The sequence below is a fragment of the Canis aureus genome, chromosome 12, assembly GCF_053574225.1.
Source record: "Canis aureus isolate CA01 chromosome 12, VMU_Caureus_v.1.0, whole genome shotgun sequence".
Lineage (NCBI taxonomy): Eukaryota > Metazoa > Chordata > Mammalia > Carnivora > Canidae > Canis > Canis aureus.
In genome coordinates, this window is record NC_135622.1 from 15,367,028 (window position 1) to 15,392,450 (window position 25,423).

General features: G+C 36.3%; 1 protein-coding gene across 1 annotated transcript in view; it reads left to right on the plus strand.

The window, feature by feature from the left end:
* ALMS1 (ALMS1 centrosome and basal body associated protein) overlaps window positions 1–25,423 on the plus strand; it is a 216,461-nt gene that overhangs the window by 156,022 nt on the left and 35,016 nt on the right. The window contains exons 17-18 of the mRNA XM_077842914.1: window positions 30–200; window positions 19,375–20,537. Coding sequence (XP_077699040.1) covers window positions 30–200; window positions 19,375–20,537 — 1,334 coding nt within the window. The remainder of the gene's footprint in view (window positions 1–29; window positions 201–19,374; window positions 20,538–25,423) is intronic.

Consider the following 25,423-nt stretch of genomic DNA (forward strand, 5'->3'; position numbering starts at 1 on the left):
TGGATACTGTGTTAATTTACCCCTCTTAGGTTCCAGCGATGCTGCTGCTGCAGAGCACTCAGCTCGACTACAAGACATAAAGTTTGAAAGTCTGCCAGACACTAAAGCCATTAAACAGAAAGAGGAGATCCTTAATAAGAGGACATTTCCTAAGGAAGCCTGGAAAGAAGATAAGGAATCCTTGCAGATAGATATTGCAGGTAATGGGATTGGGGTGTAAGGGGAAGGAGAGAAGAGTTTGAGGGGGATTGGGGTGTCAGGGGAAAGGAAGAAGAGTATGAGGGGGGAGTGACAGAGAATAAGAGAGAGACAGGGCCTGTGTGTGTGTTTCCATTTTATTTATTTATTTAAAGATTTATTTATTTGAGAGAGAGAGAATGGGAGCGGGGGGGGCAGAGGGAGAAGGAGAGAGAAACCTCAAGCAGATTCTCTGCTGAGAATGGAGTCCAATGTGGGATTCAATTTAAGGACTGAGATCCTTAAATGCTGAGATCATGACCTGAGCTGAAATCTAGAGTCAGGTGCTCAACTGACTGAGCCACACAGGCACCCCTCATTTTATTCTGATAATAACATTGCCTCACAATTTAGAGTTTCACTCCTCCTCCTCCTCCTCCTCCTCTTCTTCCTCTTCTTCTTCTTCTCCTTCTCCTTCTCCTTCTCCTTCTTCTTCTGTATCACGTCATTATGTAAAATAATTGTTACTTCTGGGGAAAGGTATTATAAATTTAGAAATAGGATTACAAATAAATACTTCAGGGCAGCTCCCGTGGCTCAGCAGTTTAGCGCTGCCTTCAGCCCAGGGTGTGATCCTGGAGACCCGGGATCCGGTCCCACGTCAGGCTCCCTGTATGGAGCCTCCTCCCTCTGCCTGTGTCTTTGCCTCTCTCTCTCTCTCTCTCTCTCTCTCTCTCTCTCTCTCTCCTTTCTGTGTATTCTCATGAATAAATAAAATCTTAAAAAAAAAATAAATACTTCAGGCTGGCAGTAATAGAAGTATCATGTTTCAGTACAGAAACAGGGGAAAACCTAAAATTTGAAGGCATTCCAGAAGACTGTAATAAAGACAGAAAGAGCCACAATACAAACATTTAAAAAATTATAGTAAAAGAGTCGAGATTAGATCTGTTTATGTTTACCCATGGCCCCCTATTTCTAACATGAAAGAACATATAGAACATAAGTCATTACTACCTAGCTGTCAAACTTTACCACTTAGAGGAAGATAAAATATACCCAGATAAGGAAAGAAAGGAGTCAAGGCGTTAATCTATCCATATTGTATTTTGAAAATAGTCCAGATGCAGTTACTCACATCAAGATTAATAGATGAGATAACATATAAATGATTTTCCACAGGGTGCCAAGACTACACAGTGGGGAAAGTAGAGTCTCTTCAACAAATGGTGTTAGAAAACTGGATATCCACATGAAAGGAATGAAGTCGAACCCTTACTTTTTACCATATATAAAACTTAACTCAAAAATGGATCAAAGATCCAAATATAAGAGCTAAATCTAAAACTCTTAGAAGGAAACAAGGGAAAAGTTTCATGACATTGGATTTGGCAAGGATTTCTTGGATATGACACCAAAAGCATAGGCAACAAAAGCAAAAATAAATAAATTATATTACTCAGAATTAAAAACTGCATTAAAGGGGCAGCCCCGGTGGCCCAGTGGTTTAGCACCATCTTCGGCCTGGGGTGTGATCCTGGAGACCCGGGATCAAGTCCTGCATCGGGCTCCCTGCATGGAGCCTGCTTCTCCCTCTGCCTGTGTCTCTGCCTCGCTCTCTCTCTGTCATGAATAAATAAATAAAATCTTAAAAAAAAAAAAAAAGCTGCATTAAAGGACACAACAGGGTGAAAAGGTAATGATAATTGGTTAATATCCAGACCATATATGGAACTTCCATAATTCAGCAGCAAAGAAACCCAGTTTAAAAATGGGCAAAGGAAAAAAAAAAAAAGAAAAAAAATGGGCAAAGGACTTGAATAGACAGTTCTCCTAAGAAGATATATGAATAGCCAACAAGCATATGAAAAGATGCTTGAAATCACTAATCATCAGAGAAAGGCAAATCACAAACCATAATGAGATACCACTTCACACTAATTGGGATATGAACAAAAAGAATAGAAAGTAACAATTGTCCCAATGATGCAGAGAAACTGGAACCCTTGTGCACTGTTGGTATGAATATAAAATGTTGTAGCCATTATGGAAAATAGTATTCAGATTCCTCAAAGAATTACAAATAGAATTACCATGATTCAGCAATCCCAGTTCTGGGTATATATCCAAAATAATTCAAGGCAGTATCTTAGAGAGATCTCCATTCTCATGTTCATCACAGCATTATTTACACTTAATCCAATTCCGGAAACAGCCCGTATGTCCATCAACAGATGAATGGTTAAAGAAAATGTGGTACATACATCCAAAGAATATTATGTAACCTTGAAAATGAAGACAATCCTGTCATATGCTGCAATATAGATAAGCTCAAGGACATTGTGCTAAGTGAAATAAGCCAACACAAAAGGACAATACTGTATATCTCACTTATATGAAGTATCTAAAGTAGTTAGAATTATAGAAATGTAGAAAATTATTTGCCCATGGTTGGTAGAGAGGAGGCAAGAAGAATTGGTGTTTAGTTGATATGGAGTGTTAATATTGCAATATGAAGATGTTCTAGAGATCTATTGCACAACAATGTGAATATACTTAACACTACTGAATTGTATACTTAAAAATGGTTAAGATGGTAAATGTTATGTATGTATTTTTTACCACAATAAAAGAAATGTATAAGATGGAAAAACAGAATTACAACTCTGCAGTGGGTAGTGTAGGAGACATAACTTGGAAAAGAAAAGTAGAACTATAATCTGTAAAAGCATATTCTAGAAGACACGAAATTTTTTCCTACATGTTATACACTATAAATAATTATAGAAAATGTGAAATGTGTTAAAGTTTAGATAGTAGGGCAACCCTGGTGACCCAGCGGTTTAGCACCGTCTTCAGCCGGGGTGTGATCCTGGAGATCCGGGATCAAGTCCCAGGTCAGGCTCCCTGCATGGAGCCTGCTTCTCCCTCTGCCTGTGTCTCTGCCTCTCTCTCTCTCTCTCCCTGTGTCTGTCATGAATAAATAATAAATAAATAATCTTTTTTTAAAAAGTTTAGATAATAAGAGGTAAGAAGATTTAGGGGATCAGAGAATAAATTGAAGGAAAAGAATTGTAAAAAGAAAAAGGAGGGGCAGCCCGGGTGGCTCACCGGTTTAGCACCACCTTCGGTCCAGGACCTGATCCTGGAGACCCGGGATGGAGTTCCCACGTCGGGCTCCCTGCATGGAGCCTGCTTCTCCCTCTGCCTGTGTCTCTGCCTCTCTCTTTCTCTCTGTGTCTCTCATGAATAAATAAATAAAATCTTAATAAAAAAGAAAAGAAAAAGGAGATGGAGGCTATTAGAAAAAATAATTTGGGGATCCCTGGGTGACTCAGCAGTTTAGTGCCTACCTTTGGCCCAGGGTGAGATCCTGGAGACCCGGGATCAAGTCCCACATCAGGCTCCCTACATGGAGCCTGCTTCTCCCTCTGCCTGTGTCTCTGCCTCTCTCTTTCTCTCTGTGTCTTTCATGAATGAATATATAAATAAAATCTTTAAAAAATAATAATAATTTGACGAATGACTGGAAATCTAGCACAATGATATCTGTTAGTGTCTCCAAAGAAGATAACAAAAATAATAAGATATACAAGGAAAACTGAACCTACAATTTAAAAGGACAAACTTAGGGATGCCGGAGTGTCTCAGCAGTTGAGCATCTGCCTTTGGCTCAGGACATGATCCCAGAGTCCTGGGATCAAGTCCCACATCGGGCTCCCCACGGGGAGTCTGCTTCTCCCTCTGCCTGTGTTTTGACGCTCTCTCTGTGTCTCTCATGAATAAAAAATAAAATCTTTTAAAAAATAAAAATTTTAAAAATAATAAAAAGATATACCTAGTCCTAGAGAAAAATTTATATGGTAATAATCAACACCAAGACATATGTTGGTAATAGTAGTGAACGTCAAAGAAAAAGGGTACATTGTACAGGCATCCACACAGAAAAAGCAAGGCAAAAAGACAAAAAGAAAAATTAGCAAGGAGACAGGCAGAAGAAAGGCAGGCTGAAAGATGTATAAGTGAACTATTTTCATCTTTAAAAATAAATCAAGAAATACATGGTAAGTTACAGTATATAAGATTATAAAAGTTATTTCTAAAACTATAAAACATTAAAATATTTAGAAAAATGGAGTAACAAGAGAGTAAAGGAAGGAGAAAAGAAAAAAGTAAATTTGTAAAAGAAGAAAAAATACCTAAAATAGAGAATGGAGAGCATGTAAGACAACATAAACATTGGAGTGCCTGGGTGGCTCAGTCAGTTGGTTAAATCTCCAGCCTTTGATCTCAGCTGAATTCTTGATCTCACAGTTCTGAGTTTAAGCCCCACATTGGATTCTGCTCTGGGGGTGGAGCCTATTAGAAGAAAACAAAACAAAAAGAGTATATATATTTATGGGATAAATTCATCTATTAAAATAATCTCAGATTAGGTTAAAAAACAGACTTGGTTCCATGCTATATAGCAAACACATTAAAAACAAAATGACTCAGAATGGTTGAAAATAAAAGGAAAACTATAGACATCTCAAAGAGAAATTTGGAAACATGATATTAATATAGACAACACCCAAAGTGTTGGAATCAAGGAGGAATATTTTTAAACTGATTTGCAATCCATAATGAGGCTACACTACATATATCTTTAACCATGAAATAGCATAAAAATATGTATAAAATAAAAGGTGCTTAAGAAGGGAGAGGGAACTTTGCTTGGGGATAGAGGAATTCGGATCAGACCATAAACTAACAAAACTCCAGAGAATCTTCAAGGAGAAATGGACAATACAGAGTAAGAGAGAGGTTGAATACACATGCTATGTCATGAGAGATCATAGAAATGAAATTTTTTATAAAAAGCATAGTTAAAAGTACATCTGAGAATAATGCAAATAATGAGGTTCATCTAATAGATATGTATAAATGTATGCTTTAAAAAAATATATTTTTTGGGATCCCTGGGTGGCGCAGCGGTTTAGCGCCTGCCTTTGGCCCAGGGCGTGATCCTAGAGACCCAGGATCGAATCCCACATCGGGCTCCTGGTGCATGGAGCCTGCTTCTCCCTCTGCCTGTGCCTCTGCCTCTCTCTCTCTCTCTCTCTCTCTCTCTCTCTGTGTGACTATATAAATAAATAAATAAATTTTAAAAAATAAAAAAAATATTTTTTAAGATTTTATTTATTTATTCACAAGAGACAGAGAGATGAAGAGACACAGGCAGAGGGAGAAGCAGGGTCCAAGCAGGGAGCCCAATGTGGGATTCGATCCTGGATCCCAGGATCACGCCCTGAGCGAAAGGCAGACGCTCAACCTCTGAGCCACTCAGGCATCCCAAAAAAATCTTTAAATAAAACTTTTGAGGGGGATCCCTGGGTGGCGCAGCGGTTTGGCGCCTGCCTTTGGCCCAGGGCGTGATCCTGGAGACCCGGGATCGAATCCCACGTCGGGCTCCTGGTGCATGGAGCCTGCTTCTCCCTCTGCCTGTGTCTCTGCCTCTCTCTCTCTCTCTGTGTGACTATCATAAATAAATAAAAATTTAAGAAAAATTTAAAAACTTTTGTAATGCCTATAGAACATTCTTAAAGAGCTTTACTGATATATAGTGCACATACTATACAATTCACTTATTTCAAGTATACAATTCAATGGTTTTTACCCTATTCATAGGTATATACAACCATCAACACTTTTGATTTTAGAATGTTTTCATCACCTCAAGTACAAACCCTGTAACCTTAGCTATCACCTTTCTACCCCCTCATTAATCCCCACTGACCTACTTTGTCTCTATACATTTCTCTTTCTGGACCTTAAATAATTAATTACATGGAATCATATAAAATGTGGACTTTTTAAAAAAATTTTTATTTATTTATGATAGTCACACAGAGAGAGAGATAGAGGCAGAGACACAGGCAGAGGGAGAAGCAGACTCCATGCACCGGGAGCCCAACATGGATTCGATCCCGGGTCTCCAGGACCGCGCCCTGGGCCAAAGGCAGGCGCTAAACCGCTGCGCCACCCAGGGATCCCCTAAAATGTGGACTTTTGTGACTGACTTCTATTAACTCAGCATGATGTTTTCAGGTTCATATAAGATTTAACGTGTATCAATACTTTATTCATTTTAATGGCTGAATAATATTCCATTGTATGTATATGCTACATTTTGTCTATCCATTTGCCCATTAATGGACATTTGGGTGGTTTTTACCTTTTGGCTATTATGAATAATGCTTCTATATAAATATTCATATACAAGTTTTTATGTAGACATATGTTTTCATTTGTATATACCTAGGAGTTGAATTGCTGGGTTATGTGATAACTTTAAATTTCATCATTTAAAGAACTCTCAGACTGTTTGCCAAGGTGCTGCATTATCTTACATTTCCCACTAGCAGTGTATGAGAATTCTAGTTTCTCAACAACCTTGATAACATTTCTTATTATCTGACTTTTAAAAAATTTCTTTTTACTTTTAAGAAAAAAAATATTAATTTATTTGAGAGAGAGAGAGAGCACCTGAGCACATGGGGAAGGGGGGCAGAGGGATAGGGAGAGAGAATCTCATGCTGAGTGTGGAGCCAGACTCAAGACCTCATCCCATGTCCCTGAGATCGAGACCTGAGCTGAAACCAAGAGTTGAATGCTTACCCAACTGTGCCACCCAGGGGCCCCCTGACTTTTTGATTGTACCTATTCTAGTGGGTATCAACTGGTATATCATTTTGCTGTTGATTTGTATTTCCTTCATGACTAATGATGTTGAACATCTTTTGCTTATTGGTCAGTTATACATCTTCCTTTGAGAAATATCTATTCAGAACCTATTCAGATTTTAATTTGTGTTATTTCTCTTTTTATTGAGTTCTAAGTGTTATTTGTATAAAAAGATACATTTTTCTGTCAAAGTTGATTTTCAAACGTGTGGGTTGTCTTTTCACTTTCTTAATGATATCCTTTAAAGTGGAAAAGTTTTTAATTTTAATGAAGTCTATCTCTTTTTTTTTCTTTTGTTGCTCATGTTCTTGGTGTCATGCCTAACATCTTTTGCCGAATCCAGGGTCATGAAGATTTATCCCTGTGTTTTCTTCTAAAAGCTTTATAGTTTTAGTTTTACTTTTAGGTCTTTGATCCATTTTGAGTTAATTTTTGTATATGGTGCAGGGTAAGGGTCTAATTTAATTCTTTCCCATGTGGTTATCCAGTTGTTTCAGCACCATTTATTAAAAAGAATTCTTTCTTCATTAAATGGGCTTGGCACCCTTACAAATATCAGTTGACAATAGATGAATGATTTATTTCTGGGCTCTCAATTCTGTTCCATTGATCTATATGTCTATCCCTATGTCAGTGCCACACAGTCTTGATAAAAAGCTTTGTAGTAAGATTTGAAATTAGGAAGTATGAGTCTTCCAACATTGTCTTATTTTTCAGAATTATGTTGGCTATTTTGTTCCTTTAAAATTCTGTAAGAATTTTGGAAGCAGCTTGGCAGTTTCTACAGGGGTATCAACTAGGATTCTGGTAGGGATTGTATTGAATCTGTGATCATTTTGGGAATTGTTGCCTTTTAAACAATGTTAAGTCTTCCAATCCATAAACATGGATGTTTTCCATTTATATAGATCCTTAATTTCTTTCCATAATGTTTCATAGTTTTCAGAATAGAAGTTTTTTGTACTCCTTTTGTTAAGCTTCTTCCTAAGTAATTTTGTTTGATGCTGTTGTGAATGGAATGGTTTTCTTAATTTGTTTTTTTGTTAACTGCAGGTGTATAACAATATAATTGACTTATAAATATTTACCTTTTATCCTGCAACCATGGTGAACTCATTTTAATAGTTCACATATAAATGTTTTATGTAGGGGAAGCCTAGGTAGCTCAGCGGTTTAGCGCCCCCTTCAGCCCAGGGCGTGATCCTGAAGACCCAATATCAAGTCCCATGTCAAGCTCCCTGCATGGGAGAACCTCTGCCTGTGTCTGTCTGTCTCTCTCCCTCCCTCTCTCTCTCTCTCTCTTTCTCTCTCTGTGTCTCTCATGAATAAATAAATAAAATCTTAATAAATAAATAAATGTTTTATGTATTCTTTAGGGCTTTCTAGATATAAGATCTTGTAACCTGCAAATGTAGTTTTACTTCTTCCTCTGCAGTCTGCATGCCTTTCTTTTTTTTTTTTTTTTTTTTTTTAGATTACCTTGGCTAGCACCTCCAGTACCATGTTGAATAGCAGTGGCAAGAGTGGACATTCTAGTATGTTCCTGTATAGGGAACAGACATTCTGTCTTTAAACATGAGTATGGTTTCAGCTGTGGGTTTTTCATAGATGCCTTTATCAAATTGAGAAAGTTCCCCTCTGTTCTTCGTTTGTTGAGTATTTTTATCAAGAAAGAGATCAGGGCGGAGAGAGTTGGATTTTGCTAAATGTTTTTTCTGTGTCTTTTGAGATGATCAAGTGAGTTTTGTGTTTTATTCTTTTGATTGATTTCTGGATATTGAACCAACCTTGTATTTGTGGGATAAATCTCACTTGACAAAAGTGTATAATATTTTTTATATGTTGCTAGATTTTAGTTTGCTGGTGTTTTGTTGAGGCTTTTTGTGTTCAAATTCATGAGAGATATCAGTCTATAGTTTTCTTGTGATGTCTTTGTTGGGTTTTATTATAATGGTAACACTTGGCCTCATAAAATGAATTGGGAAATGTTCCCTTTATGTTTTGGAAAAACTTGTGAAAAATTAGTTTTAATTCTTTAAATGTTTGGTAGAATTCAAGGGTGAAACTGTCTGTGCCTGGACTTTCCTTTGTAGGTAAGAAAATTACTACAGTAATTTCAATTTGGTTTCTTTTTTTTTTTCCTTTTTTTATTCTCTATTTCATTAGTTTCCACTCTGATTTTTATTATTTCCTTCCATTTGCTTTACTTTTAGTTTGCTTTTTTTCTAATGCTTAAGGTAGAAGCTTAGAGTTTTTTTTACTTGAGATCTTTCTGCTTTCTTGTTATAGGCATTTTACAACCATAAATTTCCTCTTAAGATTTAGCTGTATCTGGGACACCTGGGTGGCTCAGTGGTTGAGCGCCTGCCTTCCGCCCAAGGGCGTGATCCTGGAGTCCTGGGATTGAGTCCCACATCAGGCTCCCTGCATAGAGCCTGCTTCTCTCTGTGTGTGTCTCTCATGAACAAATAAATATTAAAAAAAAAAAAGATTTAGCTGTATCTGGGGTGCCTGGGTGGCTCAGTCAATTAAGTGTCTGACTCTTGGTTTCTTCTCAGATCAATGATCTAGGGGTCATGGGATTGAGCCCTGCAGGTTGTACTCCTCACTAAATAGGTAGTCTGTTCTCTACCCCCACCCACACTCACCCCCGTGCATGCATGTGTCCTCTCTGTAAACAAATTAATAAATCTTAAAAAAAAGAAAAGATTTAGCTGTAATCTCTTAAGTCCATTGTCATTTATTTAAAGGATTTTCTGATTTTTCCTATATTTTCTTCTTCTTTAACCCAGAGGTTATTTTGGAAAGTTTTGTTCCCAAATCTTTTTCTCCTATTGATTTCAAATTCCATTCTCTTACGGTTGGAGAACATACTTTGTATTATTCCTATCCTTTTAAATTTATTGAGGTTTGTTTTATGGCCTAGCAAGTGGTCTGTCCTGGCAATATTCCATAGGCATTTTAGAGGAATGTGCATTTTGCTGTTGTTAGATAGAATGTTCTATGGGTGAGTATTAGATCTAATTGGTTTATAGGGTTGTTCCAGTCTTCTATTCCTTGTTACTCTTCTGTCTAGTTGTTTTGTCCATTATTGAAAATGGAGTATGAAAAATGGAGCATTGTGGCCTCCAACTTTTTTTGTTGAATTATCTTTCTCCTTTCTATCAGTTTTTACTTCCTGTATTTCAGCGCCCAGTTATCAGGTAGATATGTTTATAATCCTTACATTTCCTCATGGATGATCTATTTTATTATGAAATATCCCCCTTTTATCTCTAATAAAATTTTTATTTTAAAATATCTTTTAAAATATTTTTAAAATATTTTTCTGATATTCTGATATTAGTATAGCCATTTCAGCTTTTTCATGGTTGCTGTTTGTATGATATGTTTTCCATCCTTACATTTTCAATCTGTTTGTATCTTTATATCTAAAATATGTCTCTTGTGATAGCTTATAGTTGGATTATGTTTTTGTTTAAAAACCTGTAACAATTCTGCCTTTTTATTGAATTGTTTAATCCATTCACATTTGTTATTATTGAAATAGTTGGATTTACATCTGCCATTTTACTTTTTGTTTTCTATATATCTATTCCTGGCAAGATGGTGGATTAGCTATCCTGAAAAGCTCCTTTGAAAATAACTAGAATGCTAGATAAAAATATCAAAACTATCTTCTTTTTTTAAAGAATTTTTTTTTAATTTTTACTTTATTTTATGATAGTCACACAGAGAGAGAGAGAGAGAGGCAGAGGGAGAAGCAGGCTCCATGCACCGGGAGCCCGACGTGGGATTCGATCCCGGGTGTCCAGGATCACGCCCTGGGCCAAAGGCAGGCGCCAAACCGCTGCACCACCCAGGGATCCCCTCAAAACTATCTTCTAACACTTAACAGGGTTGACATGACAGTTAAGCATCTTAAGATCCCAAAGATAGAATGAAAACAGGAACCCCCCCTAGAGATAATTAAGCATTAAAGCAGACTGTCACCCTAAGGGTTTCAGCTGAATTCTGTAGATCTGGGGGTGGGGGTGGGGGGCTAATTCTACATGAAGTTGGGAGCAAAATAAGAACTTAGGGCACACCCATAGTGAAAAAGTCCTGCCTGAGTTTCCAGTAGGCTGCAATCTAAGTAAAAGAATAATTAAGAAATAAACACATCTGTGCAAAAGAGTAAAGCAAGGAAACTTATCTGTCTCCATCTTGGTAATGAGTTCAGGGAAAGAAGACAGTGGCAAAATCCTGAAATTTGTAACTGCATATCAACTCTCATACAGGTTTATAGTTGTGAATTTTGCATTGGTACAGTTTATTGGTGCATTGAACTACATGTGTGGGATCTCTGGGTGGCGCAGCGGTTTGGCGCCTGCCTTTGGCCCAGGGCGCGATCCTGGAGACCTGGGATCGAATCCCACGTCGGGCTCCCGGTGCATGGAGCCTGCTTCTCCATCTGCCTATGTCTCTGCCTCTCTCTCTCTCTCTCTCTCTCTCTCTGTGACTATCATATATAAATAAATTAAAAAAAAAAAAGAACTACATGTGTATCTGAATATACTTCAGCCTAGAATTTTATTTAAAATGGCCCTAGCTTTGTAGTGCCAACTCATACGCCAGACTGAAGCAGATGCACATCTCTCTAATGAAATTTCAACTAAGACCTCAAAATATTCCCCCAAATACAAAACTCATAGGGACCATGTGTAAAAAAGCATAAAGAATAAAATTAAAATGAAATGCAGAAATGAGACCCACAAAGACATATGTTCAGGACTCCTTGGAAAAACAACTAACTCTATGATTGGAGCAGGAAATATAAAAGATGAGCCTGTAGCATCTTATAGTATGGAAAGTGAGGAGAAATCCTTACAGTGATGGAAGTATGTCAATGGGACACAAGAAATAAATAAAACAGCTCCCAGTGACCAAAGTTGCAGCAATTTGAGAAATATAGTGGTATTGAATTATAACCAAAGTTTGAATATCCATGAGTCCATATTGATATAAATAAATGATTGAATGAATAAATAAATAAATGGGAGCAAATAGTTCTTCTGTGCAGAATTCCAGATGTATGAGTATGTTTGGAGAGTGTAGACACTCTCACCCTTAAGCGGCAGAGCATAATTCCTTACTCTTTAAGAATGGATTGCTCATAAAAACTTCATTCCAAAAAGTTTAGCATAGGAAGGGAAAAGAGAGTAAGTTTATAGTGAAGAACCCTGACAAACATGACCTCAGCCAGGTAGTCAAAGTCAACACCAAAGTCAACATGATAAGTCATGCTGATAGTGTGTACCCTTAATTTGCAATGAAAATGGCACTTTAAAGTCTTCCTCCCTAAAACCCATAACACGAGTTTAGTCTTGAAAAAAACGTCAAAAACCCAAATAAACAACATTCTACAAAATATCTGATCAGTACTTCTCAAATCTGTCAGGATCATGAAAAACAAGGAAAATCTGAGGTAGTCTCACAGACCAGAATAACCTAAGGAGATACGATAACTAAATGTAATGCAGTATTCCTAGATGGGATTCTGTAACAGAAAAAGAATATTAGGTATAAACTAAGGAAATCAGAGTGTAGACTTTGGTTAATAATAATGCATCTGGGGCAGCCCGCAGCCCAGGGCGTGATCCTGGGGACCCCGGATCAAGTCCCACATCGGGCTCTCTGTATGGTGCCTGCTTCTCCCTCTGCCTGTGTCTCTGCCTCTCTCTCTCTCTCTCTCTCTCTCTCTCTCTCTCTGTCTCTATGAATAAATAAATAAAATCCTTAAAAATAATAATAATGCATCTTTATTGGTTCCTTAAATGTAATAAATGTACTATATTGACGTAAGGTGTTAATAATATAAAAAAACTGGGTATGAAATATAGGAAAATATTTGTACTATCTTCAGTTTTTCTAAGTCTATTCTAAATCAAAAGGTTTACTTAAAAAAAAACTCATGTATCTATACTGATATTAAGACAGATAAGATTCACTGATTAGGTAAGAAAAGGGGAGGCTCCTCTTTATAGTTAGAAAATCTCCATACTATAACCCTTATAGTAATAACAGATTTAAGCAGGAATCATCAGTGAATGATAAAACTAGTGAGTGAAATGTATGGGGGAAAAGTTTATTTATACAGTTTATTTATATCTATTACTCCTATAGAATTGTTCAAAATGCATAACTTTAATCACAGTGAAACTCAACAGAAACTCAAATTGAAGGACATTCTACAAATAACTGGCCTGTCTTTTTCAAAAATGTAGGTGTCATGAAGGACAAAAGCTAAAGAACTGTTCTAGATTAAAGAATACTAAAAAAGACATGGCAGCTAAATGTAGTCATCCTAGATTGGACTCTAGCCCAGGGGAAGAATGACTATAAAGGACAGTTTGGGGCAAATTTCTGAAATTTGAACATAAACTTCACATTAATATATTAGTGTTAAATGTGTTTGATAATTATACCATGTTATAGAGTAAGAATACCTTTCTTATTTTTAAGTTTTATTTATTCATGAGAGACACAGAGAGAGAGAGAGAGAGGCAGAGACATAGGCAGAGAGAGAAGTAGGCTCCATGCAAGGAGCCTGATGCAGGGCTCAATCCAGGCATCCCAGGATCACACTCTGAGCTGAAGGCAAACGCCCAACCACTGAGCCACCTAGACGTCCCAGAGAATACCTCTTTCCCGGGTATACATATTATAGTATCCCAGGGTGAAAAGACATGATGTTTACAACTTATTCCCTGGTGGTTCAGATAAAATATTAAAATATTAATAATATATAAATGTATATTTATATATTTATGGTTGTGAATTAGCAATTGATGAATCTAAGAGAAATATATGCAAGTTCATTATACTGTTTTTGCAGCTTTTTGGTAGGATTGGAATTTATTTTTATTTTATTTTATTTTTTTATTTTTTACAAAATAAAGTTCTTCTTTACCAGAATGAGTCTGAAAAAGATGTTGGAAATGGTGTAGGATTTAGCCATACAAGATATTAAAATGAACTATACAATCATAATAGTTTAAAAGGATGCTGTTGGAGCATTTCAATTTTTCAATGGAAATAAATAAATACAATGAGAATCATCTACTCTATGCCATTTCACATCAGTTTGGAATAGATGGATAATTCAACAAATAATAAAAAATAATAAATAATAATAATAATAAATAATTCAGAGATGCTTAGTATTTGAGGATGTGGAGGTACAGACTTAAGTTGTAGCCCTACCTTACTCCTCTTACCAAAATTCATATATATCAGAGATTTAAGTGTATAAAAGAGAGCATGAGATCATAAAAGTTCTAGATGAAGGTATGGATTATTATTACTTAATAAGGTGAGGTGACAAAATCTAAAAGTCATAAAGGCAAAGATTTGATAAATTGGTCTACATTTTTAAATTTAAGTTTCTGCATGGTAGAAAAATATCATATGCAAAATCAATTTATAAATGGAAAGTAGGAAAACAATTTTAGACTGATATTGAGAAAAGGGATCACTTCTCGGCCTTTTGGCTAACATCAAGTGTGATATTGAGAAAAGGGGGCTAGTTTTCTTAATATACAAAGAATTTTTTTAAGTCAAAGATAGTCTAAATAAAAATAAAGAACATGAGAAGGAATTTTATGGTAAAATAAATACAAATAGCCATTAAAGATATGAAATAATACTTATTAGCCTTTTTAATAATTGAAGAAATACACTAAATGACAGATTTTTAAAAGCCCTTTAGAATAGCACAGATGAATAAATTTGATGCTGATAAAGAGTCCTGTTGGCGTATGGGGAAATGTATAGACATTTTCATAATACTACTCTTAGAAGTGCAAATTTATGGCAAATTTTTTGAGGAGGAGGGCAGTTTGGCAATATTTAACCGTTGTGACTTTATTAAATTAACATTTGTTAAGTAGAGCTCTGGGATGTCCAGTGGCTCAACAAAAGAGCACATGGAAATTGAAATAGAGAAGTTTATTACTCACGAGTCCTAGAGGAGGTACATGGCATGCTTTGAGGGGCCACACAGGAAGGTCAAGGCAAGATGCAGGCAGTGAGAATGGTAGGACCTGGGATATGCGATGCCTTTATTGGAGTCTACAGGTGGAGTAGTTTGGGGTTCCCAGACTAAGGTTGGACTGGTCAATTCAAAATCAGAAATAACGGTATTTTAATAAGCTGGGCAGGGTTTTTACCCTAAGGAGGCATGCACATGGGAAAGGACCTGGAAGGTGGGGGAAACTTTTGGGAAATCATAGAAGGAACTAAATTTACTTATGACCCTACAGGTTTGTTCTCTACAAACAACAAGGGAGGGACTAGCATTCAAGGGAGGGACTAGCATTAGTTTAAAGCCCCTGCAGGCCATTGCCCACAGAAAATGGATGCTGAGGCAGAAATATTATATAGGACCACTTTATCTAAACTCTCAACACTTACTAAAACTGAAATAAATGTTTCCTTTCCCCAGCATTTCCACTTGCAGGAGTTCTACACATAAAGTTGTATCAAACATACAAAATCACACACACATACACGAGGATACTCACTGCAGCATTTTTCAGGGGAATAAACAATTGGAAACAACCTAAATATCTAGTTAAATTATGGTATGTCAAATCAGTTAATATAAAATACTTGCATATACATAAAATATTTTTTCATTGAACAGATATTGTGTATTACTTTTTTTTAATAAATTTATTTCTTATTGGTGTTCAATTTGCCAACATACAGAATAACGCCCAGTGCTCATCCCATCAAGTGCCCCCCTCAGTGCCCGTCACCCATTCTCCCCCACCCCCTGCCCTCCTCCCCTTCCACCACCCCTAGTTCATTTTCCAGAGTTAGGAGTCTTTATGTTCTGTCTCCCTTTCTGATATTTCCTACCCATTTCTTCTCCCTTCCCTTCTATTCCCTTTCACTATTATTTATATTCCCCAAATGAATGAGAGCATATAATGTTTGTCCTTCTCCGATTGACTTATTTCACTCAGCATAATGCCCTCCAGTTCCATCCACGTTGAAGCAAATGGTGGGAATATTGTGTATTACTTGGCAGCATTTTATCTAAATGGATATACAGAACCGGCCAGTGGAAAGTAGGCCTGAGAGCCCTTTTTCACCTTAAATTCTCTGCATCATTTCAATATTTTACAATGAATATGTTTAACTTTAATTTTTAAAAAGTAGTAAATCATTTTTAATATACTTTGATATATTTGGAGAGAATTTTGTAAATCCTCTGATATTGAGAAAAGGGATCACAGTTGCCAGTAATGTATTAAACTAACGCATTATCAGAAGTAGATAATGATTTGACCTTTACCCTTTTTTTTTATTATTTTTTTTTTATTTTTACTCTTAAAGAAGTGCCATGAGGGGTGCCTGGGTGTTTCAGTCAGTTAAGCATCTGACTCTTGATCTCAGCTCGGGTCTTGATCGCAGGGTTGTGAATCACATGAGTTTAAGCGTGGCGTGGAGCTTGACCAAAAGAAAAAAAAATAACTGCCATGTGATAGGATTATCTACTTTCATTGTTCATTGAGCCCGTTATACTCCATGCACTCAACTTGCTTATTTTCTACTCTTTACTATATAGTTTACTTCAGTCCCAAGTCAATGGGACTGTGTTGATTAAAAATACTGATGTTGGAAAACAAATATATTTTACAGTCATGTTATCTGTTTCCTCATTCTTTTACTTTTGCTTTTTTCTTAAAGATTTATTTATTACTTGAGAGAGAGAGTAAGAGTATGAACGTGAGCTGGGGGGAGGGACAAATGGAGAGGGAGAATCTCAAGTCGAGTCCATGCTGAGTACAAGCCCACTGCTGGGCTGGACCTTACAACCTTAGATCACTACCTGAGCTGAAATAAAAAGTTGATCACTTAACCAACTGAACCACCCAGACACCCCATACTTTTGCTTTATTTTTTAATATATTGTAGCTAGCCCTTTGAAATTTTCTTGTATCCAATTGCTGTAGTATCCTTCCAGAAATACAGCCATAATCATGTAACTCCTCTGCTCAATATGGTATGGTGACTCTTAATTTCCAGTAGTAAGTAAATTTAAAGTCCTTAGCCTAGTGTTCCAAGCCCCATGTAATGTGTCCCCAAATATCCACCTACCATTCATTCTTTCTTCCTGGATCTACCTATTGGCCATTTTTATGTCTGTTCAAGTTCTTTACTCTTAAGTTATATGAATTCTTTATATATTCTGGGCATTAACCTCTTATCAGATATATAGTATGCACATATTTTCTCTCATTCCATACATTGCCTTTTCACTTTGTTGTTTCCTTTGCTGTATAGAAGCTTTTTAATTTGAGGTAGTCCCACTTGTTTTTGTTGCCTGTGTTTTTGGGATCATATCCATGAAATCATTCCCAAGATCAGTGTCATACAGCTTTTTCCCCTTTATTTTCTTCTAGGAGTTTTATAGTTTCAGGCCTTACATTTAAGTCTATAATCCATTTTGAGTTGATTTTGTGTAAAGTGAGAGTCTATTTTATTCTTTTGCATGTGGATATCTAGTTTTCTAACATCATTTGTTCAAGAGCCTGTTCTTTTCCCTCTGGGTATTCTGAGCACTCTTGTTGAAGATCAGTTAACCATATATGGGTGGATACATTTCTAGGCTTCCTGTTCAGTTGGTTCCAAGTAACCTTTCCTACCTTATTTTACCTACTGCCTTTACTTTGTAAATTGTATAGTCACCCAAACTGAATGTTTACATTCAGTTTTTTGCCTAATGCTTTCCCATCCTTATGCTACTTAATGAAACGAGGGGAAAGGCCAGCATGATTGGAATAAGAGTAAGAGAAAGTTGTTAAATAGAAAATGATAGGTCAATTTACATTTTTAAAGATTATTATTTGAAGAACAGATCAGAAGAGGATAGGAATGGATGCCTTTTTCCCCTTTTTTCTTGCGTAATTACTCTGGCCAGTACTTCCAGTAGTATATTGAATAAAAGTGGCAACAATAGGCATCCTTGTCTTGTTCCTGATCTTGAAGGAAAAGCTTTAGGTTTTTACCATTGAGTGTGATGTCAGCAATGGTCTTGTCATATATGACCTGCATTATATTGAGGTACATTCCTTTATATTTTATTGAGAGTTTTTGTGATGAATGGTTGTTGAATTTTCTCAAATACGTTTCCTGCATCTGTTGAGATAATTTATGGTTTTTATCCTTCATTTTGTTAATTTGATGTATCACATTGATTTGTGGATGTTGAACCATCCTTAAATCCCTGGAATAAATCCCACTTGATCATGATGTATAATCCTTTTTATATATTGTTGAATTTGGTTTGCTAATATTTTGTTGAGGATTTTTGCTCCTATGTTCATTAGGGATATTGGCTTGTAATTTTCTTTTCTTGTAGTGTCCTTGTCTGAGGTCAGGGCAATGCTGGCCTCATAAAATGAGTTTGGAAATGTTCCCTCCTCTTATAGTTTTTGGAGGACTTTGAGAAGATTTTGTATTGATTCTTCAAATGTTTAGTAGGATTTACCTGTGAAGCCATTTGGTCCTGGATTTTGGTTTTTTGGGAGGTTTGAGAGTCTTTTTATATTTTAGATATAAAAGCAGATCCATGTATCTTACTGTAGTCTAGGCAAATTGTCTTAGGGGTTCTCAGTATTTAATGAACATTCTGATTGCCAGTAATCTGTAGTGTGGGCAAAAAGGATCCCATAGTCAAAAGTGTTACTTTGTTGCACATTTATGTCTTTGTTTCTACTCCACAGATGTGTATATTAGTGTGTACAGTCAGGGTTTATAATTGAAAGATGTTCTTACATCTAAAAATACCTGTCTTGATATAGAATAATGACTTTCAAAAACTGAAGATGGTAAATTTTATGTTAGATGTATTTTACCACAATAAGAAAAATTGGAAAAATGTGAAGATGGATCAGAGAAAGGAATTTTAAAAGCCTCTAAGACATATTAGAATGTTATTTAAATCCTACCTGTTTAATTACTAATGATGAAAATGAAGTCTCAGGTTTCTTAACTGAAAATAAGATTAACAATACCTATCTCTTAGTTTTATCAACAAGATTGAATTAAAAGGAAAAAAGAGATATAGCATTTATTATAACACTCCACATGTAGCAGACAGTGAATACATAGCAGTTGCTGTTATAATCCAGAGAACTAAAGTGCCTTCCTAAGGTCAAACAGCCAGCCTCTGGCAGAACCTAACCTAGAATCCAAGTCTTTTTACCCTTAGTCCCTTGAAGTTTTATTGTGCCAATCTGGCCCATAGGCACATGGCTAGCTAGAATCCTTTGTGCAGGCAGGGCATTTTCTGAAACCTTACATAAAACTGCCCTTTCCTTAGGTATCTTTATCTCAAGAATTAAGTGTGAATACCATTTCTAAAGGGAACGCAAATATTTTGAAAGTCTTTCAAAATCTTTTTTTTCTCCTTTTCAGAGTCCAGATGTCATTCAGAATTTGAAAATACTACCCATTCTGTCTTCAGGTCAGCCAAGTTTTACTTTCATCATCCTGTGCACCTACCAAGTGATCAAGATTTTTGCCATGAATCCTTAGGGAGGAGTGTTTTCATGAGGCATTCTCTGAAGGATTTCTTTCAGCATCATCCAGACAAACAGAGAGAACACACCAGTCTTCCTTCCCCTCGTCAAAATGTGGAAAAGACAAAGACAGATTATACCAGAATAGAGAGCCTCAGTATCAATGTAAACTTGGAAAACGATGTGATGCATACTGCTAAAAGTCGGACTAGAGATAATCCAAAGAGTGACAAACAACTTAATGATCAAAAAAGGGATCATAAGGTCACCCCAGAGCCAACAGCTCAGCACACAGTGAGTTTGAATGAACTCTGGAACAGGTATCAGGAGCGACAGAGGCAACAGAGGCCTCCCCAGTTTGGTGATAGGAAAGAACTTTCCTTGGTGGATCGACTGGATCGTTTGGCTAAACTTCTTCAGAATCCCATCACATATTCTCTCCGGACCTCTGAAAGCACACAAGATGATAGCAGAGGAGAAAGAGATGTTAAGGAATGGAGTGGTAGACAGCAACAGCAGAAAAACAAGCTTCAGAAAAAGAAGCGGTATAAAAGCCTAGAGAAATTTCATAAAAACGCAGGAGAGCTTAAAAAAAGTAAGATGCTTTCTACTCATCAAGCTGGAAAATCCAATCAGATTAAAATTGAACAGATTAAGTTTGATAAGTATATCCTGAGAAAACAGCCAGATTTTCACTACAGAAACAACACTTCTTCAGATTCTAGACCCTCAGAGGAGAGTGAGCTGCTCACAGATACTGCCACCAACCTCCTTTCCACCACCACTTCTCCTGTGGAATCAGATATATTGACCCAAACAGATAGAGAGGTGACCTTGCAGGAGAGGAGTAGCTCCATCTCCACCATTGACACTGCCCGACTGATCCAAGCTTTTGGCCATGAGAGAGTTTGTCTGTCACCCAGGCAAATTAAGTTATACAGCAGCATCACTGACCATCAGAGGAGATACCTTGAGAGGCGGAGCAAGAAGAACAAGAAAGCATTGAATATGAATCATCCCCAAATGACTTCTGAGCACACCAGAAGGAAACACATCCAGGTACATGGCTACAAATTCCATCTGGCAATGTGACTGCCTTTTTCATGGACTTTTTAGTTAAGCTTTGCACACAGTTGAAAAAAAAAAAGCCAATTGCCCTTTCCTCACTATCACATTTCTTACCAGCTGGAAAAGAGTGAGAAAGTGTAGTACAGTGCTATTGTGAGTTGTCATTCTTTTCAACACTCAGTTATGAATTACCCTTTGAATGGTAATTGAATGAAGGGCTTTGCCGCTAAATGCTTCAGAATCTGCAAAGTATACCCCTGGCACAGGGGAGCTTCCATTTTAGGATGACCTCCATTCTGAACAATAGTGCCTGGCTTTTTTTGTTTGGGGCTTTATGGTTTATTCGTTCCTCCCTGTCTTTCAAGAAACTTTTAGGTGTTTAAAAAAAATACACAGATACACACACACACATATATAAGTAATACAATAATGATTTTTTTGAGTAAATGAAGAATTAGAATGACAGAAAATTAAACTAAATCCAGGGAGGAATGAGCTACAACATGATCTTTAAAAATAAATAAATGAAGGATTGTGATTGATAAGAAGACAAGGTGAAGCCAGAGGGGAGATCAATATACCTGTGGATACAGTTGCTAGAAGTGAGTCATGAATTTCGCAGTTTTCTAGCAGTTGGTGATGCTAAAATTTTGTGATCAATTACACAAGTCTGTAATATAAAAACACACTAAATTTTCAAAAGCATTATAGGTATTTCTGATACTAAGACCTAAGAGAAATTTCTCTCATCTGTCCTCGTAAAGAAGGTACCACAGTGTATGTAACACACACCAACAGCATCCTTAAAAGAGATTCAGTAACAACACCCATAAGGTTAATAGGACCTTAGGTTAGGGAGTTCGGTAAAGCCAGATTTCAGGGGGTCAGCAAGTACGGACTATTACTTTAACCCAAGAATAAAATTGAGGGTATCTAGAGGAGTGCTCTCCAAAGAGGGATGCTTGAGAAATGGGATCATTGAGTATAGAAAGATATTGAAAGAAAAATACTAGACTTGTTTTTATTTTTCTCAACCTTTTAAAATTTATATTTTTTTAAAAAATTATATTTCTGTGCATGTTTTATAAGTAGTATAGTCATAATTTTTTAACTTATAAATAAATATCTACTTTAATTTGTGCTTAGAAATACTTTATCAATAGAACTGCATGATTAAAAAATAGAACTGCATGATTAAAAAAAACTTAGAGAACACTTGTGTAGAGGAAAGGAGGCACAAGACCTTCAGGCAGTTTGCCATAAATATTTCTCATAATTGAGGTTTTGGTAGGTATTAAATGATAGTGATTACATGTAGAAATAGTACGGTATGACTCTTTAAGGTAGGTGAAGAATTGAGGATGAAACAGATGAAGGCTTTTTGTTCTATAGAGAAGATAAGGACAAAAGATCTTGGTAGAGGGTTTTTGTGTGTGTGGTGAAACACACTTTACATAAAGTTTACAATTTTAACCATTTTAAAGTGTACGATTCCATGGCACTGAGTGTACTCACAGTGTTTTATATCATCACCACTATCTGGTTTGTGTACTTTTTCATCACTCCAGCAGTCACCCTCTGTTGCCTATTCTGTGTATTTCATATAAATGGAATCATACAATAGATGACCTTTTTTTTTTTTAAGATTCTATTTATTCATGAGAGACAAAGAGGCAGAGACATAGGCAGAGGGAGAAGCAGGCTCCCTGTGGGGAGCCTGATGTGGGATTCAATCCAAGGAGCCCAGGATCACGACCTGAGCCAAGGGCAGACACTCAACCACTGAGCCACCCAGATGCCCCATATGTCAGACTTCTATCACTTGAACATATTTTTGAGATTCATACACGTCCTATCATGTATCAGTAATTTATTGTTTTTTTTCTGAATGATATTTCATTGTGTGTATATACTACATTTTTTTTATCCATTCATCTGTTCATGGACATTTAGGTTTCCATCTTTTGGCCGCTGTATAAAGCAGTAATGAACATTTGTATATAAGTTTCTATTTAAACAGCTATGTACAGTTCTTTTGGGTTATATACTCAGGAATGGAAATACTAGGTCATATCGTAATTCTGTGTTTAGTTTATTGGGTAATTACCAAACTCTTTTCCAGAGAGGATATACCATTTTCTGCTCCCAAGAGCAATGTCTGAGGGTTCCGATTTCTCCACATTTGCCAGCACTTTTTATTTACCTTGTTTTGTGGGGTTTTTTTTGTTTTTTTTTTTTTGCCATACTAATAGTTGTGAAGTGATATCTCATACTAATTGTCATTTTGATTGTGGGTTTGATTTGCCTTTCCCTTTCCTAATGACTAATGACATTAAGCATCTTCTCATGCACTTGTTGGCCATATGTATATGTTCTTTGGAGAAATGTCTATTCAGGTCTTTGCCCACTGGTAATTGTTTATCTCTTTGTTTTTGTATTGCAAGAATTCTTTATATATTCTATATATATAATTTGCAAATATTTGCTCCCACTCTCTGGGTTATCTTTTCACTCACTTGTTACTGTCCTTTGATGCACAACAGTTTACTTTTGATGAAGTCTTATTTTTGCTTTTGTTGCTTATGCTTTTGTTGTCATATCTAAGAAACCATTGCCAAATTCAAAGTCTTGAAGACTTATCTCTGTGTTTTCTTTTAAGTATTTTATACTTGTTGGCTCTTTCAGTTGCATATTTGATTTTTTTGGGCTAAGTTTTGTGTATGATAATGAGGTATGGGTCAAATATCATTCTTTTCCCCATAGATAGCCAGTTGTCTAGCACCAGTAGTTAAAGAGACTATTCTTTCCCCATTGTATGGTCTTGGCACTCTTGTCAAAAATCAGCTGATGATAGATATGAAGGTTTATTTCTGGGCCCTCAATTGTATTCCTTTGATCTATATACTTATCTCTATTCCATTGCTGCACTGCTTTTGATTACTGTAGCTTTGTAGTAAGTTTTTAAATTGAGAAATGTGAATTTCCAGTTTTGTTCTTTTTCAAGACTACTTGGCTATACAGCCTCCTTGTATTTTCTTTTTTTTTTTAAGATTTTATTTATTCATGAGAGACACAGAGAGAGAGAGAGAGAGAGAAAGAAAGAAAGAAAGAAAGAAAAGCAGAGGGAGAAGCAGGCTCCATGCATGGAGCCTGACATGGGACTTGATCCTGGGTCTCCAGGATCAGGCCCTGGGCTGATAGGCGGCGCTAAACCGCTGAGCCACCCGGGCTGCCCCGCCTCCTTGTATTTTCATGTGAATTTTAGGATCAGCTTTTCTTTCTATTTCAAGGTCATGGGGATTTTTATATTAATTGCATTAATCTAGATTGGTTTGGAGTTTATTGCCATCTTAATATTAAGTCTTCTCATCTGTGAATACAGTATCTATTTCAATTTATTTATATTTTTAATTTCTTCCAGCAATTTTTTTGTAGTTTTCAATGTATGAGTCTCTCACTCTCTTGGTTAAATTTTTTATCTGATTTTCTTGTTCTCTTTTTTTAGTCTTAATTTTGGTAAAATACATATTACAAAATGTATCATCTTATCCATTTTTAAGTGTGCAGCTTAGTGGTACTAGGTACATTCACATCATTGTGCAAACATCACCATTCTCCATCTCCAGAACTCCTTTCATCTTGCAGAACTGAAGCTCTGTACCCATTCAAACAACTCCTCATTCTGCCTTATGCTCAACCCTGGCAGCTACCATTCTACTTTCTATCTCTATGAGTTTGACTACTCGCAGAATCGGACATTATTTGTCCTTTGGTAATAGGCTGATTTCATTTAGCAAAACATCCTCAAGCTTCATCCATATTGTAGCATGTAACAGGATTTTATTTTTTTAAGAATGAATGATGTTCCATTGTATGTGTATAGCACATTTTGCTTATCCATTCATCTGTCTGTAGGCACTTGGTTACTCCATCTTTTGACTGTTGTGAATAATGTTGCTGTGGATATGGGTGTGCAAATATCTATTCAAGAGCCAGTTTTCAGTTGGGGGGGGGTATATTGCCAGAAGTGGAATGGCTGAATCATATGATAATTCTGTTTTTAATTATTTGAAGAGCTACCATACTATTTTTCCCAGCAGCGACACCATTTTACAATCCCACTAACAGTGCATAAGGGTTCTGGTTTCTCCACATCTTTGCCAACACTTGTTTTGTTTTTTATAGTAGTCATCCTAATGGGTGTGAAGTGGTATGTCATTGTGTTTTGATTTGCAGTTCCCTAATGATTAGTGATGTTGACATCTTTATGTGTTCATTAGTTATTTGTATATCATCTCTGGACAAATATCTTTTCAGGTCCTTTGCCTGTTTTTTAATCAAGTTTGTTGTTGAGTTGTAGGATTTCTTTATGTATTCTGGATATTAACCTCTTAAACCTCATTTGCAATTTTATTTCTATTCTGTGGGTTGCCTTTTCACTCCATTGATAATTGTTTTTGGATGCACAGGCATTTTTAATTTAGGATAATCCAATTTGTCAATTTTTGCTTTTGGTGTCATATCCAGAAAATCATTGCCAAATACAATGTCATTAAGGTTTTCTCCTGTTTTCTTCTAAGAGTTTTATGGTTTTAGGTCTCTCGTTTAGATTTTTAATGCATTTTGAGGTAATTTTTTGTACATGGTGTAAAGTAAGACTTCAACTCATTCTTCTGCATGTGTATATCTAGATGTCCCAGCACCATTTGTTGAAAAAAAAGACAGTCTTTCACCCATTGAATGGTCTTGGCATCCTTATCCAAAATCATTTGACCATATGTGTGATGGGTTTATTTCTGGACTCTCTATTCTATTTTGTTGGTCCTATGTCTTTCTTTATGCCATACCACACTATTTTTTGTTTATTGTATTTTTAT